The sequence below is a fragment of the Salminus brasiliensis genome, chromosome 3 (genome assembly GCF_030463535.1).
Source record: "Salminus brasiliensis chromosome 3, fSalBra1.hap2, whole genome shotgun sequence".
Taxonomy (NCBI): domain Eukaryota; kingdom Metazoa; phylum Chordata; class Actinopteri; order Characiformes; family Bryconidae; genus Salminus; species Salminus brasiliensis.
In genome coordinates, this window is record NC_132880.1 from 11,876,542 (window position 1) to 11,889,896 (window position 13,355).

The window sequence follows — 13,355 nt, forward strand, 5'->3', positions numbered from 1 at the left end:
TTATTTAAATGAGAATTAATTATGAAGTACTATATTTCTTTAGTGTTTGCATTGTTTAAATAAATAAATAAAAATGTTGTTGACTAATGGTTTTTATTTGATATTGATACTAAGGCACCCTCAACAGAAAACCAGACATCGGTGTCGGTGTAGTAATATGAAGACAAATTTCCAGCTAAATGAAGGATAGGATGCAAATAATTATTGTGTAATTATAAATTGTATGACTTACTTTAATATGTCAAATATGAGATCATTTATACTTAAAATCAAATTTGACCAGGTATGCCCAATTTTAGGCATATGACTGTACTTTAGTGCATGTATATACAGCTGCCTTTTTATTCATAATGTAATTATGAGAAATGTCTATTGGTCTTGCTCTCTCAATAACTTGCAATTATTTTCCATGTTTTGTAATTTAGCTGTATTTTTATTAAACTTGAATTCCACTCTGATTTTGTCTGATATTTATTTATTTATTTTTACGTTTAATCATCCTTCCTTCTGAAACAAAATTATCTGAAAAGGAAGGTCCAGTAAGTACACTGAACACATTTTAAAAATGCTTAAATTTACATCATTTAAATGATGCAGTTTATTATATGTTTTTTGTTGTATGGTCTATTTGTGAACTAAAATCCTGTATCCTGTTTTAAATCTCTTTTGCCATTTTATACATATTTATACATATTTTTATGTGTACATTTATAAATTTTTAACATTTTATACATAAATACAGATGGTCTATTTGTGAACTAAAATCCTTGTTCTTTACTAACTGAAATTCAATTATTTGCCAATTATTAGTTTATTATTAACGGTACATTCATGTCTTAATGAATTGTTTCTTACTTACTTATTTGCCAAATGTTCTACAAAAGCAATAAAACAACACTCGTGAAATAACAGCATGGTTGTGATGAAATACGACATTCGACTTCGTCTCGCGCCTGCTTTATCACATCATCTAAATCTTCTCCCCCCCCCCCATGTATATTTAGAATCCTCAACTTTACGCGCCAGTTCTGAAGAAGGCGGTAATGTGCCTTAAGCCGAATAATTGCCATGACCGCCGAAGAAGAAGAAGAGGAGGAAGAAGAAGAAGAAGTAGTAGTAGTGGTGGTAGTAGTAGAAGAAGAAGAAAACGGAAGCGGAGTTTCCTGTTTACGAGCGGGAAGAGAGAACAGACGTGAACCTCTGTTCAGGATGTATGGTCTTGTTTAGTATATATAGAACTATATTTCTAGTTTTGTCATTTTGGACTCTTGTTTTATTATTATACTTTGCCTTTCTGCAGTTTATACTTTATACCGAGAGGAGATCAGGGGATTGCGTTAGAAAATAATGGAGGATCCTGCAGATTCTGGAGGCGGCAGTATAGCCGTATTGGGCCCTATGGAACAAGTAACCGAGATCCGTTGGCCAGCGGGTGCGCGTTGCGTGCGGTTGTTGGAATGGAAAGTGAAACCCGGAGCTTTGGTTAATGTGGATTCTGTTATTGCATTATGTGGAGTTATCCCTACAGACAAAAAGTCTGGATCACAGGAACGGGACCGGGCGAACAGAGTAACTTTACCTGACAAGAAGGTGAAATCGGACCGTGCCGGAGTTGTGAAAGAACTTTGCTGTCAACTTGGTCAGGACATTTCTGCTGGGTAAGCAACGTGTATCTGTGACATACCTACTTTAACTCAACTGATCTCATTGTGTAGCTACATTTTAAGTACATTTAAGGAGATGTAATGTTCCATGTTGCTCGCATTCGGGGTGCCTCGCTAGGTAGCTAGCTAGCTAGCTATCTGTTTGAAAACCGAGAGTTTTCAAAATAAAAGCCTCAAGCTACACCTGTTACACAAAGAACCCTTCTGCTGATTGTGTAATCCGTATACCAGGTGTCTTGAAATTACAGCAGTGTACAAAAAAATGACTATTTAGTGTGTTCTATAGAAAACACTGGCTATAGCTCAGGCTAATTAAATAATCATTTAACTGTTAAAAAAAATAAACAGAGAAGAGAAGCTTCTATTTATTTTTTATTTTTCTGACGGAATGTGAGTGCTAAATAACACAGTCACCAAACAATGTTTGGTTTGTTTTATACAAAACATTTTAAATTTTAGTAAACAATATTAACTTAACATGATTGTACTAATTTATGTCTCACTTAAGATTTTCCACATATTAATATTGACACTATTACTGAAGTTTTAATGTGATTTGTGTGTGCCTTAATAAACAAGAGACACAGTCTGTGAATGCATGTGTTTTTCTCACTATGCATCTATGGGTGTGCACTGCAGTAGGTTTAAGCGGTTTCTAGGTAATGTGGTATACCGTGATATTAAAAAGTGATGGTATTTCTAAATGTGGACAGTGTTTAAAAAGTGATGTATGATGTCAGATTTTTTGGAAGGTTGCTGCCAATCCCTATGTTACAGAATAAAAGTATCATTCTCTCTCTCTCGAAATGTCAGAGCCTGCCGTGCCATTTATAAGACCCACTAAATAATATGCAAAGCGGTTCTTGAGTTATTGAACCTGGAATAATCACAATAATCATAAGGAAAGACCAAGCACTTTAAATAATATTAATAATAAGGCGCTAAGGGATAACAATGCGGTTCTTTGATTGAGGCTTATTACATAAACTAGAGGCAATTTCATGATGTGATGTTACTAAAAAGCCTTCAAATTTATAATAGGAAACATTTTAAAGATATTGAAATGAATGTGCAGTGGTCAAAATATGATGAAAACCACAATGAAATGTATTTTTTTTTCCTGTAGATTTTAGAGACTATAAACTGAAGACTTCATGTCCTCTGACACTTTGACATCGTGACATCTTGTCACTATGGATCTACTTTCACCATGCAAAATTTGAAATGATTTAACCTAGAGTAGTGAACAGGCAGCTTCTCCAAGTGTCCTTTTTGAATCTCCAAAGTTCAGAGTTTTTATTCTAGTGCCAAACCCAGATCAAGCACTAGTAAATAAGAGAAAATAGGTAGAAGATTAGTTTTACATTTGCCTGTTTTTAGTCAAGTTTTGCTATTATAGTTAATAGCTTTCACTGACTTTCCTGTTCCATATCTGCCAAAACCTCTTTAACTCCATAAAATACTTTCTTCTTTGATACTTTTATCTAAGTTTGTTTTGACACCATTTTATTGATTATTGTTGTCAAATAAATCTGCGCAGAGAGCTTGTGCAATGCAAAATGCAGTTTTTTCTTTTGATTTAATTCGGTAGCCATACGTTTCAGTGTAATGACTTGCATTGTTGTAATGCTGACAGTCTGCCCGTATAATCTATGGCCACATTGACAAAAAATGGCTTAATGAAAAACATGACTATACAATCAACAAAAAACAGAGATTTTAAGCTTTAAAATGGTACAATGACTGCTTAAATTGGACCTGTAATGCATCACACATACTGAAAGATATTCACAGTGATTAATTTGTGGCCCGTCGGCAGGCTAAGGCTTTTTAAGAGTAGCAAGGAAAAACTCAATCAGAGCTGGAGGAAGAAACCTTGGGCGGAACAAGGACTACAAGGTTCTATTTCTGAGCTCTCAAAATAATCATGTCATAATCATATATAGTATAAATAATATAATCATAGTTGTCAATCAGAGATGTAATGAGAGTAATGATGATTAATGGTGGTAACAATAATAGTGGCAGATGGTTAAAGTCCATGTAAAATGTAAAAAAAAATTTAAGCAGGTAGCTTAAGCAGGCCGCTAATCTGACACGGGTGGCAGGGGAGCCTGGTAGTCAGTCTGGTTCGTGGCAGCTGGTCTGACGCAGGTATAGGGGACCCCATCAGTTAGTCTTCCAACAGGTCGGGCCAGATAAGCGGACAGTCTGAGATGGTAAAGGGATTTATGGAGAACTGAGAATGTTGAGCAGTATCACATTGTGGCTGACTACTCCGGCAGGTTTCACTGTAACAGCCCAATTGAAAGGAGAGAGCCAGAGGGTAACCAAGCCACAGGAGCACCCTGAAACACTGCCGTCCATCTACTCCACTGTCCACAAATCTGAGTCATCACGTGCAAGCAGTGAGACGGCATCTCCTGCATCTCAGTATACTACAGTTTCATGTGTCTATGGCTTCCTCGATCTGCAACCTTTTTCTAAAGCGAAACATAAATCATCATAAGCTAGACTGATCAGATGACTTTTCAGCATAGACTTCAGCCTGATATTCAGCCTGAAGATTGAGACTTTATCTTTGCACAAACATTATCTGTAAGGTTATTTTAGTTTAGGGGGGTTTATAAGAAGACTCTTCCTACTGCCTTAAGCCAGCACTCTGTGATCTAAGTAATCATGTTGGTTCATAAAATGAAAGAAAATCTTGCAGGTACTCAGGATCGAGGCTGTTTAGGGTTTTGTATGTCAATAGTATAATTTTAAAATTAATACAGCATTTAACAAAGCCAATGTAGTGCTGATAAAACTGGACTGATAGGGTAAAAATTTCTAGTTTTAGAAAGGACCCTGGCTGCAGCATGAACTAGATGAAGTTTACTGAAGTTCCTGCTGGAACGTACTGACAGTACTGCGTTGCAATAGTCTAGCCTTGAGGTAATAAAAGCATGTACTATTTTTTTCTGTGTCATGCATGGATACGGCATTTCTTAGCTTGGCAATGTTGGAACAATTTCGAAAAGCTGTCTTAGTAACATTAGTGTAATATGTGTTTGTCAATTAATAGATCTGAATCAGTGATGATGCCAAGATTTTTGGCTGATAAACCAACAATGACAGAAAAATTAGTTTAACATTTTAAGTTTATTTCTTGCGACTTTTCGACACAAAAGAAGAACCTCTGTGTTTTGTTTAGATGGAAGATGAAAAAATAGATGAAATTCTTTTAAACTAATTTTTTCATGTACTGCTGTTTGTATCAGGGATGTAATCGTGAGAATAGAAGAATGCAACCATCCTATTGTGATGAAGGGTCTGTGTGCTGAATGTGGCCAGGACTTAACACAGTGAGTAAAGACACGTTTTTATTTTTATTTGTTTTGTCTTTCTCAATATCCCTCTTGTTAAGGTTAATTAAGCTATAAAGATATATAAATAGCTATTTATTGATTTATTTATTTATCTGGTTTAATATATTTTCTTTTAAATAACATTTTACAAACATACATTTAAAGGTAAAGTTAACATTAATTTGAACATTATTTGACCAAATTAACAAATATGGGAGCAAAAAGTAAAACCAACTGAACATGGCAAGAAGATGTATAGTATACTTCTAAAAACAATTTTCACCATTTCAGGGCAAATGCATCCAGTCATGTAATTGGTAAATATAATGTCTGCTATTTACAGTATGTACAGACAAACTCTATGTACAATTGGTTTTTGTGCTTAAAATCCTTGTATTGTCATCTGGTCTCCACTCCAAAAAATAAAGGTGCCACAAGGGGCTCCCAAAGTAATAAGCTGTAAATCTTAAGCATCACATTTTGCAGACTAATATCATATTTTGACATTGTAATTCCTAATATACAGCTACTAATGCCTGGATCACGTAAAACTCTTTTCTATGTATGTGTTTAAAGGCTGCAGAACAAGGATGGAAAGCAGCAGGCTCCCATCTCTACAGCAACTGTTTCCATGGTGCATAGTGTTCCTGAGTTGATGGTCAGCTCAGAGGTAAGTGGTATCAGTTTTACAAACAAATCTATAATGCGTTTTTGTGCTGTTGGTGCTTAAAGAGAAACAGTTACAGTAGCAAACAAATAAGAAAACGTATCCACCAAGATAATTGCTCTAGTAATTTTGGTGAAGACGGCAGAAAAATGCTCACCAGAGCTGCGTATTGTGGTGTACACACATTTGTGTGAAATCCTGTAGTTACTCTACCGCATCAGTCCACATGTTTCTTGCAGATACAGTTTTGTATCTTTGTGTGTAAAATGAGCAAGCTGAATTCCCTTCAATCTTTATTGCCGCAGTGTTCCTTAATAAAATGTGCTGCTTCTGTGTTATCAAAGAAGGCTCTTCACCTTCTTTTCCATGAAAAACGCAGAGACACTGGGCTGGTGAGTGTGTACTTCAGGCTGATCACCTGGAGTATTTTCCGAGTCACGGTTAATCTCTACATTTTTGGGCTAACTCTCTTGACATGTCCGGGAAGATTCCTTTTTTTTCTGCCACCTTCACTTTTTCCCCTTGCCAATGAGCACAGAAATCTGATCAGCACAAGCCTGGGTGGCTGATCCTCTTGCCACAGTTGATATCAAGGTACATGCATCTGCAATCAGAGCCTGCGCAAATTAGATGCCCTATAAACTCTTTACTGTATTAGAGGGTGCATGATGAAAATGTGAGACTATCCATCCATCTGGCTTAGAAGAAACACATGTTCTGGAATCTCCAAATTTAAACCCGGATCTTAATCCTATTGAGATGCTGTAGGGTGTTTTGAAACAGGCTGTGCATGCATGAAACATCAAACAGCTGAAGGGTAAGAAACAAGTGTATGGTCTAATTGAGGTTGTTTAGTCTGTAGTCAGTACTGTAGTCAGTAGTTGTTTTGTCAGTAATTAAAAAAATTAAATTTAAAAAATAAAATCTAATCATCTAGCACCATATTACATCACCAGAACAGCATCACCTATATCTTGATCAAACATGTTTGAAGAGACGCTTCTGATGACCTATTGAGGACTAAGGAGGAAGACGTCTTGAGACATGTCTTAAGAAATGTCTTTAAGACATCTGAATGGATTGTTAAATTGTTTTTGTTTTTTTTGCTTCCAAGACTGTCTAATTACATATTGGGGCTTACTGTATGAACAGTGAAATCATTATAAATCAAAACATGGTCAGGGACCAACAGCTGGATATGCTGTGAAGTATCAGTAATAACAATAATAAGAATAATGATTGTATTATAAGCACCTTTCGAGTTAGCCATTAAAACTATACAAAATATATTAAACCATGTAAGCGAATACAATACAGTATAAACCAGACACAATGCAAGTATCACTAATTTAGCAGAAAAGTAAAATACTGAATGATGTGATTTTAGGAGGAGTTTAAATTTCAACAGACATTTTTTTCAAAGAGTATATGGATGCAGGCATGAGAGCCTTAATAAATGCATAAAACGAAATAAATACATAGAACTGTAAACTAGGGTTGGTTAATATTGTGAAACATGTGTGACACCATATTCCTAAGAATTTGCTATGTATGTTTTGTTGCTATATGATTGTTGCAGAATGTAAACATTTTTTATATTCTGATATTAAAATGGTTGGTGATCAGTTACAACTCCATTGGTTCTCTCAGTAGTGGTGGTATGGGAAAATATATGACAGAATATTTACAATTATGTCTATAATTTGATTTAGTAAAATTTTATATTGATTATTATTATTTTTTTAAATATAGAAACATATTAGAAAACAGCATGTTTTAAAGGTTTATGAACTGTTTTTATGTTTATATAAAAAATACACAAACATGTTTAAAGTTTAGCCCCAGATAGGCTTTAGTTTTTTTGGAGCATGTTTAAAGACTGTTTGGCACTGTTTGAGAGATATGTTGGCAGATAGCAAGTTTTTAACAAAAGCTATGCTTGTGTTTGGCGTGGCTGTGTCTCACAGACCTGATGGTTTAGAGCTCACCTCGAATAATTGTGAGTGGTGAGGCTGGTTTATACCTGCTGCAGATGCACTACAAGGCACTAGGCCGTCTGTCGTCTTGACGTCTGGCGAAAGAGTATGGCCAGCCTGCTTGGTGATCAGTGAGTTTTTTCGACAATTCATTGGCCAGAGCAAATGTGTTACAAAAAGCAGAGCAGTTTCCACTTTTGCGCTTGAACAGCTTTGTGCAAGCTGCAGCTGTCTGTACTTTTAGCTAATAAGTTGAAATTAGTTGAAATTAATTGAAATAGCTATTTCAACTTTTGCAACTCCAAGTACTTTATTCTGACACTAAACTGGGTTTATTTAGTTTTGTGTAAGTTCCTATGAAGGTTGCATGCTACAGATATCACATCACAATAGGGCTGGGCGATATGGTAAAAATACTAATACACGATACTTAAAGACTTAAGACAAAGGCGGTACTTGAAATTTATCACAATATGTGTGATCACAGACTAAAAACATCAGTAGCAACAGGTTTTTACTAACTAATATTTAGATGCTCTCTCGTACCTGAAATCCTTTTTTTTTTTCTCATTTAAAATCTGCTGCACTTCATCCACTTAAACCAATCTAATTACATCTGTAATGAAACCTGTAGCTGATCAGCAGTATTCTCAATATGCTTAGAAAAGCATGTTATCACAATAGCAAATATCACAATACGATAAAATGTCTTCATATTGCCCAGCTCTACATCACAATATTGTGAAGACTGTAATGACTGTGCTTTGAGTTTTAATAAGTATTATAGACCCTTTAACATTGTGGAACATTTTAATGATTGTGATGATTTTGTTTTGACAGCGTCAGTAACCAGCGGCTATGGGGCTTCACAAAATCATTGAGCTAACTTGTTCCATTATTTTGTGTCTGTATGTGTTTGAGAGTAGCAGGCAGAACAGCTTGGCAAAGAGGACCAAAAGAGGCTCCAGAGAAACAGGAAGCTGGTACTTATGGTGGATCTGGACCAGACACTGATTCATACCACAGAGCAGCATTGTCAACGCATGTCCAACAAGGTAAGATTAAAGTTATGTTGAAAATCTTAAAATTGTATCAGTCATTGTAATTCAGCACTATGATTCTGGGTTATTGTTTTCTTGGCAATCCATTGCCTTACACATGACTGATTTTAAATCCGCTCTAAATTTAGACTTTCCAAAAAGGTGCTGATGTAGTGTAATGTAGTTTGATCTTTGAACTTTGTAAACATAGGTGTTGACTACACAAGTCAAGTCTGAAGTTAGTATAAGAAACACAGTATACAGTAAACAAATTAATAAATAATAAATGATCCTGCTTTTGTTGAGGTGGTGAGCATCAGGTTTCTAGAAATAATCTAGACATATGCTGTACATGTGATGGAGGAATGAACTGTGAATGCAGGGGGTGTGGCCTCAATAGCCTTTCAGTTTGCAATGTGCCATTGAGGAGCAGCTTTGCTATTCAACTGTTTTGTTATCATCTCATTATTTTAGCCAAGATTATGCTTCAGTATATATTATTTTACCAACTATATGCAAGTTTCTCACCTTTACCTTTTTTATCTTTAGAACTCCAGTGAATTCATGGTAAATTTGAATATTCCCAGAATTTTGCAACCCTAGTCAAAGTACATCATCTACCATAAGAAAGAGACTGCATAAGTTTAATTTTAATGGTAGGAAACAAGGAAACCCTTGTTGCCAAAAGAAAAAATCTGTGCTGGCAAATATTATGGAATTGCCACTCTTGGAGGAAGATCTTTTAAACTTTTTTTTTTCTTTAATTCCAAAATTCTGGCATTAAGAACAATTAAAATAAATCAATATAATTATTGTTGTCACAATTGCGACAATTTTGACAATTATAAAACTTTTTCAACAAGGTAAATCATCACAGAATGTTGCAAAAGATGTTGGTTGTTCCCAGTCGGCTGTGTCTAATATCTGGACCACAAGTATAAGTACAAACAAAATGGGAAGGGTGTAAAGGGAAGCATACAGATAAACCAAAGAAAGCATCAATGTATCATGATAGAAAACTTAAAGCAGTATTGTTGTGCATTTTTTGCTTGTCATCAGTGAACATAATTATTTGGATGTTATGGAACCTTCTCTGGCACATGTGGTTCTCAGTGAAGGCTCTTTCAGCTGTCCAACAGCAAGAGGTACAGAAGCATGAAGACCAAAATTAGCCGGTTCCAAGACAGCTTCTACCCCCAAGCAATTAGACTGCTGAACAGTCAGTAGTGTAGTGTACCAGTCCACAGTCCAAGTTATCTCACCCTGAATGAGCGCATAAGATAAGATAAGATAGTCCTTTATTAGTCCCGCAGTGGGGAAATTCTAATCGGTTAGCATGGTTCTTTGCAGAAATCTTAATCTTTCTCTCCCTCTTTTAGTTGTGCCAGAGTGTTTCAGACTCTGTAGAGGGTGGTACGCACACCTTCTCCCTATACAAACTCAGTCTGCATCCTGCACTTTATGTACTGGAATTGTAACTAATAGCTTAGTCACACTGCACCCATACAAATTTTTTTTTTTGTTGACTTGATGATAAAATACAATTCCAGAGGTTTAGAGCTGTGTTTAATATTTTCTGTTTTCTGTTTTTCATCTTCTAAAATGTATTGGAAAAAAATATGAAACATTTTATGTTTGTCATATGTCCTACTATTGCAAGGGACTATGCATGTTTTTGTTAATGTGATGTGACAAACCTTATTTGATTTTAATATTATGTTTACTGATTCATACACTTTGTAAAGGTAACACAAAACAAAAATGTCTTTATGAAGATCAGCTACAAGCTTGTCAGTTTGTGGTTAGCACTGTGTAGAATTAAAGTCCTTAAAGGGGGACTTCTTTGGAATTAATATCATAGCAACAAGCATATAACAACACTAGTGATAAAGTGAAGGCTTACACATTAAGCTCTGATATGCTATGCAAAAGAACAAAATAAAGATGAAAGGGAATGGTAAATCCCTTTTGTTTTCACAGCTCCTAATACAACTCTTCTAGAAGAGTATAACTATTCTAACTGTAAACTCTTCTAACAGCCTTTAATTACATAAACACTATAAGCATCATTATGTGGACAACTTTATTACAGAAAATTCAATGGCCTGAAGTCTATGGGTGTGTATTGTTGACCAAAAATATAAATGTTTTTCTAAACATTCAATGATCGCTTTCCTGGAATGTAGGCTTGCAATTCATATTAAGTATTTTGCAAATGTACAAAAGGTGCCATTGAAATGAGATCACCTCAGTGAACACCTGTTCCTGTCTAATGCATTGCTTATTTCATTTGTAATACAACAGGGAATCTTCCATTTCCAACTGGGGAGAGGGGAGCCCATGCTACATACCCGTCTTAGACCTTATTGCAAAGAGTTCTTGGAAAAGATTGCCAAGATGTATGAACTTCACGTCTTTACCTTTGGAAGTCGCCTCTATGCACATACCATTGCAGGTAAGCAAATAACACCATATTCCCTCATTGGACACATGCTCATCATGTGTAGTTTTTCTCATGTTCTAGTGTTAGATTTCCCTTCAGAAAGTGCATGTAAATGTAGTGTTAATGTGATACATACTTTTAGCCATGGTAGTGTCTTATTTGGGTATTGTATTTATCACTGTATTTACAGTGTGTGCAGAATTATTAGGCAAGTTGTATTTGAGAGGATTCTTTTTATTATTGAACAACAACTATGTTCTCAATCAACCCAAAAGACTCATAAATATCAAAGCTTAATATTTTTGGAAGTTAGGGTTTTTTTTAGATTTGGCTATCTTAGGAGGATATCTGTTTGTGCAGGTAACTATTACTGTGCAGAATTATTAGGCAACTTAATAAAAAACAAATATATACCCATCTCACTTGTTTATTTTCACCAGGTAAACCAATATATTACAAAATTTAGAAATAAACATTTCTGACATTCAAAAACAAAACCCAAAAACAAACCAGTGACCAATATAGCCACCTTTCCACCACGTTACGATCAACATTGCGTGCAGCAGACACCACAGCCTCCCAGACACTGTTCAGAGAGGTGTACTGTTTTCCCTCCCTGTAGATCTCACATTTTATGAGGGACCACAGGTTCTCTATGGGGTTCAGATCAGGTGAACAAGGGGGCCATGTCATAATTTTTTAGTTTCTTAAACCCTTACTGGCCAGCCATGCTATGGAGTATTTGGATGCATGTGATGGAGCATTGTCCTGCATGAAAATCATGTTTTTCTTGAACGATACCGACTTCTTTCTGTACCACTGCTTGAAGAAGGTGTCTTCCAGAAACTTGCACTAGGTCTGGGAGTTTAGCTTTAATCCATCCTCAACCCGAAAGGTCCCACAAGTTGTGGACTGGTCTTTGATGATACCAGCCCATACCAGTACCCCACCTCCACCTTGCTTGCGCCTGAGTCGGAGTGGAGCTCTCTGCCCTTTACTGATCCAGCCTCGGGCCCATCCATCTGGCCCATCAAGAGTCACTCGCATTTCATCAGTCCATAAAACCTTAGAAAAATCAGTCTTAAGATATTTCTTGGCCCAGTCTTGACGCTTTATCTTATGTTTCTTGTTCAAAGGTGGTCGTTTTTCAGCCTTCCTTACCTTGGCCATGTCCCTGAGTATCATACACCTTGTGCTTTTTGATACTCCAGTAACGTTGCAGCTCTGAAATATGGCAAAACTGGTGGCAAATGGCATCTTGGCAGCTTCACGCTTGATTTTCCTCAATTTATGGGCAGTTATTTTGCGCCTTTTTTTTTTTTCAACACGTTTCTTGCATTGGCTATTTGCCATGAAACGCTTGATTGTTCGGTGATAACACTTCAAAAGTTTGGCCATTTCAAGACTGCTGCATCCCTCTGCAAGACATCTCTCGACTTTTCAGAGTCTGTCAAATCGCTCTTCTGACCCATTTTGCCAAAGGAAAGGAAGCTGCCTAATAATTAAGCACACCTTATATAGGGTGTTGATGACATTAGACCACACCCCTTCTCATTACAGATGCACATCACCTGATTTACTTGATTGGTAGTTGGCTTTAGGTAGGACAACATGTATAAAAAGAATGATGTGATCAAAATACTCATTTGCCTAATAATTCTGCACACATATACTATATATAGAGCGTAATGATTGTGCATTGTGTATAAATATAAATAGTTAATTAACTTTTTCCTAAGAAGTGTGTACATATAGTTATACTGCAGCTTAATATAGCATTTTGATGCCAGAAGGGATAATTACGTTAATTTCAAATTGGGTGCAGTGTTGCTTTTAAGAGCCTTAGTGATTGTGCTGAGTTTAAACATGTTTGAGGAAGTGGAGTGAGCAGCAGTTAGGATACTGGTAGCAACACAGTTTCCTTTCCATGTTTAAGCATTACGGTTTGTGTTTGAAAGTCCTGAGTCCTGTGGAACTTTCCTTGCTGAATAACGCAGACACAAGTAAAGAAGTTGCTACAGCCACCATAGTACATTGTTCAGCTCACACATTTAGTTAGAAAACTGTGGCTAGTTGGAAAATATCTGAGCTCTGGAAAAAGGAAAAAACAGTGCAATAGTTAGATGTGTTGCAGCAAGCAAGCGCCAAGGTGAAAGCAAGTGCAGTGTTGACTTTTCTTCATAGATGCTAACTAGACGTCGAAGTTCAGACGTTA

General features: G+C 36.1%; 1 protein-coding gene across 6 annotated transcripts in view; it reads left to right on the forward strand.

Annotated features, from left to right (window-relative positions):
• The first annotated feature begins 1,129 nt into the window (after positions 1-1,129).
• ctdp1 (CTD (carboxy-terminal domain, RNA polymerase II, polypeptide A) phosphatase, subunit 1) overlaps positions 1,130-13,355 on the forward strand; it is a 47,695-nt gene continuing 35,469 nt past the window's right edge. For 2 of the 6 annotated variants that reach the window (XM_072675475.1, XM_072675477.1), the window contains exons 1-5: positions 1,136-1,658; positions 4,928-5,011; positions 5,591-5,684; positions 8,584-8,712; positions 11,002-11,152. In XM_072675475.1, coding sequence (XP_072531576.1) covers positions 1,348-1,658; positions 4,928-5,011; positions 5,591-5,684; positions 8,584-8,712; positions 11,002-11,152 — 769 coding nt within the window. In that variant the 5' untranslated portion in view covers positions 1,136-1,347. Of the gene's footprint in view, positions 1,659-4,052; positions 4,073-4,927; positions 5,012-5,590; positions 5,685-8,583; positions 8,713-11,001; positions 11,153-13,355 lie in introns of those variants that run through there. The other 4 variants (XM_072675476.1, XM_072675481.1, XM_072675478.1 and 1 more) reach the window with 4 other exon arrangements.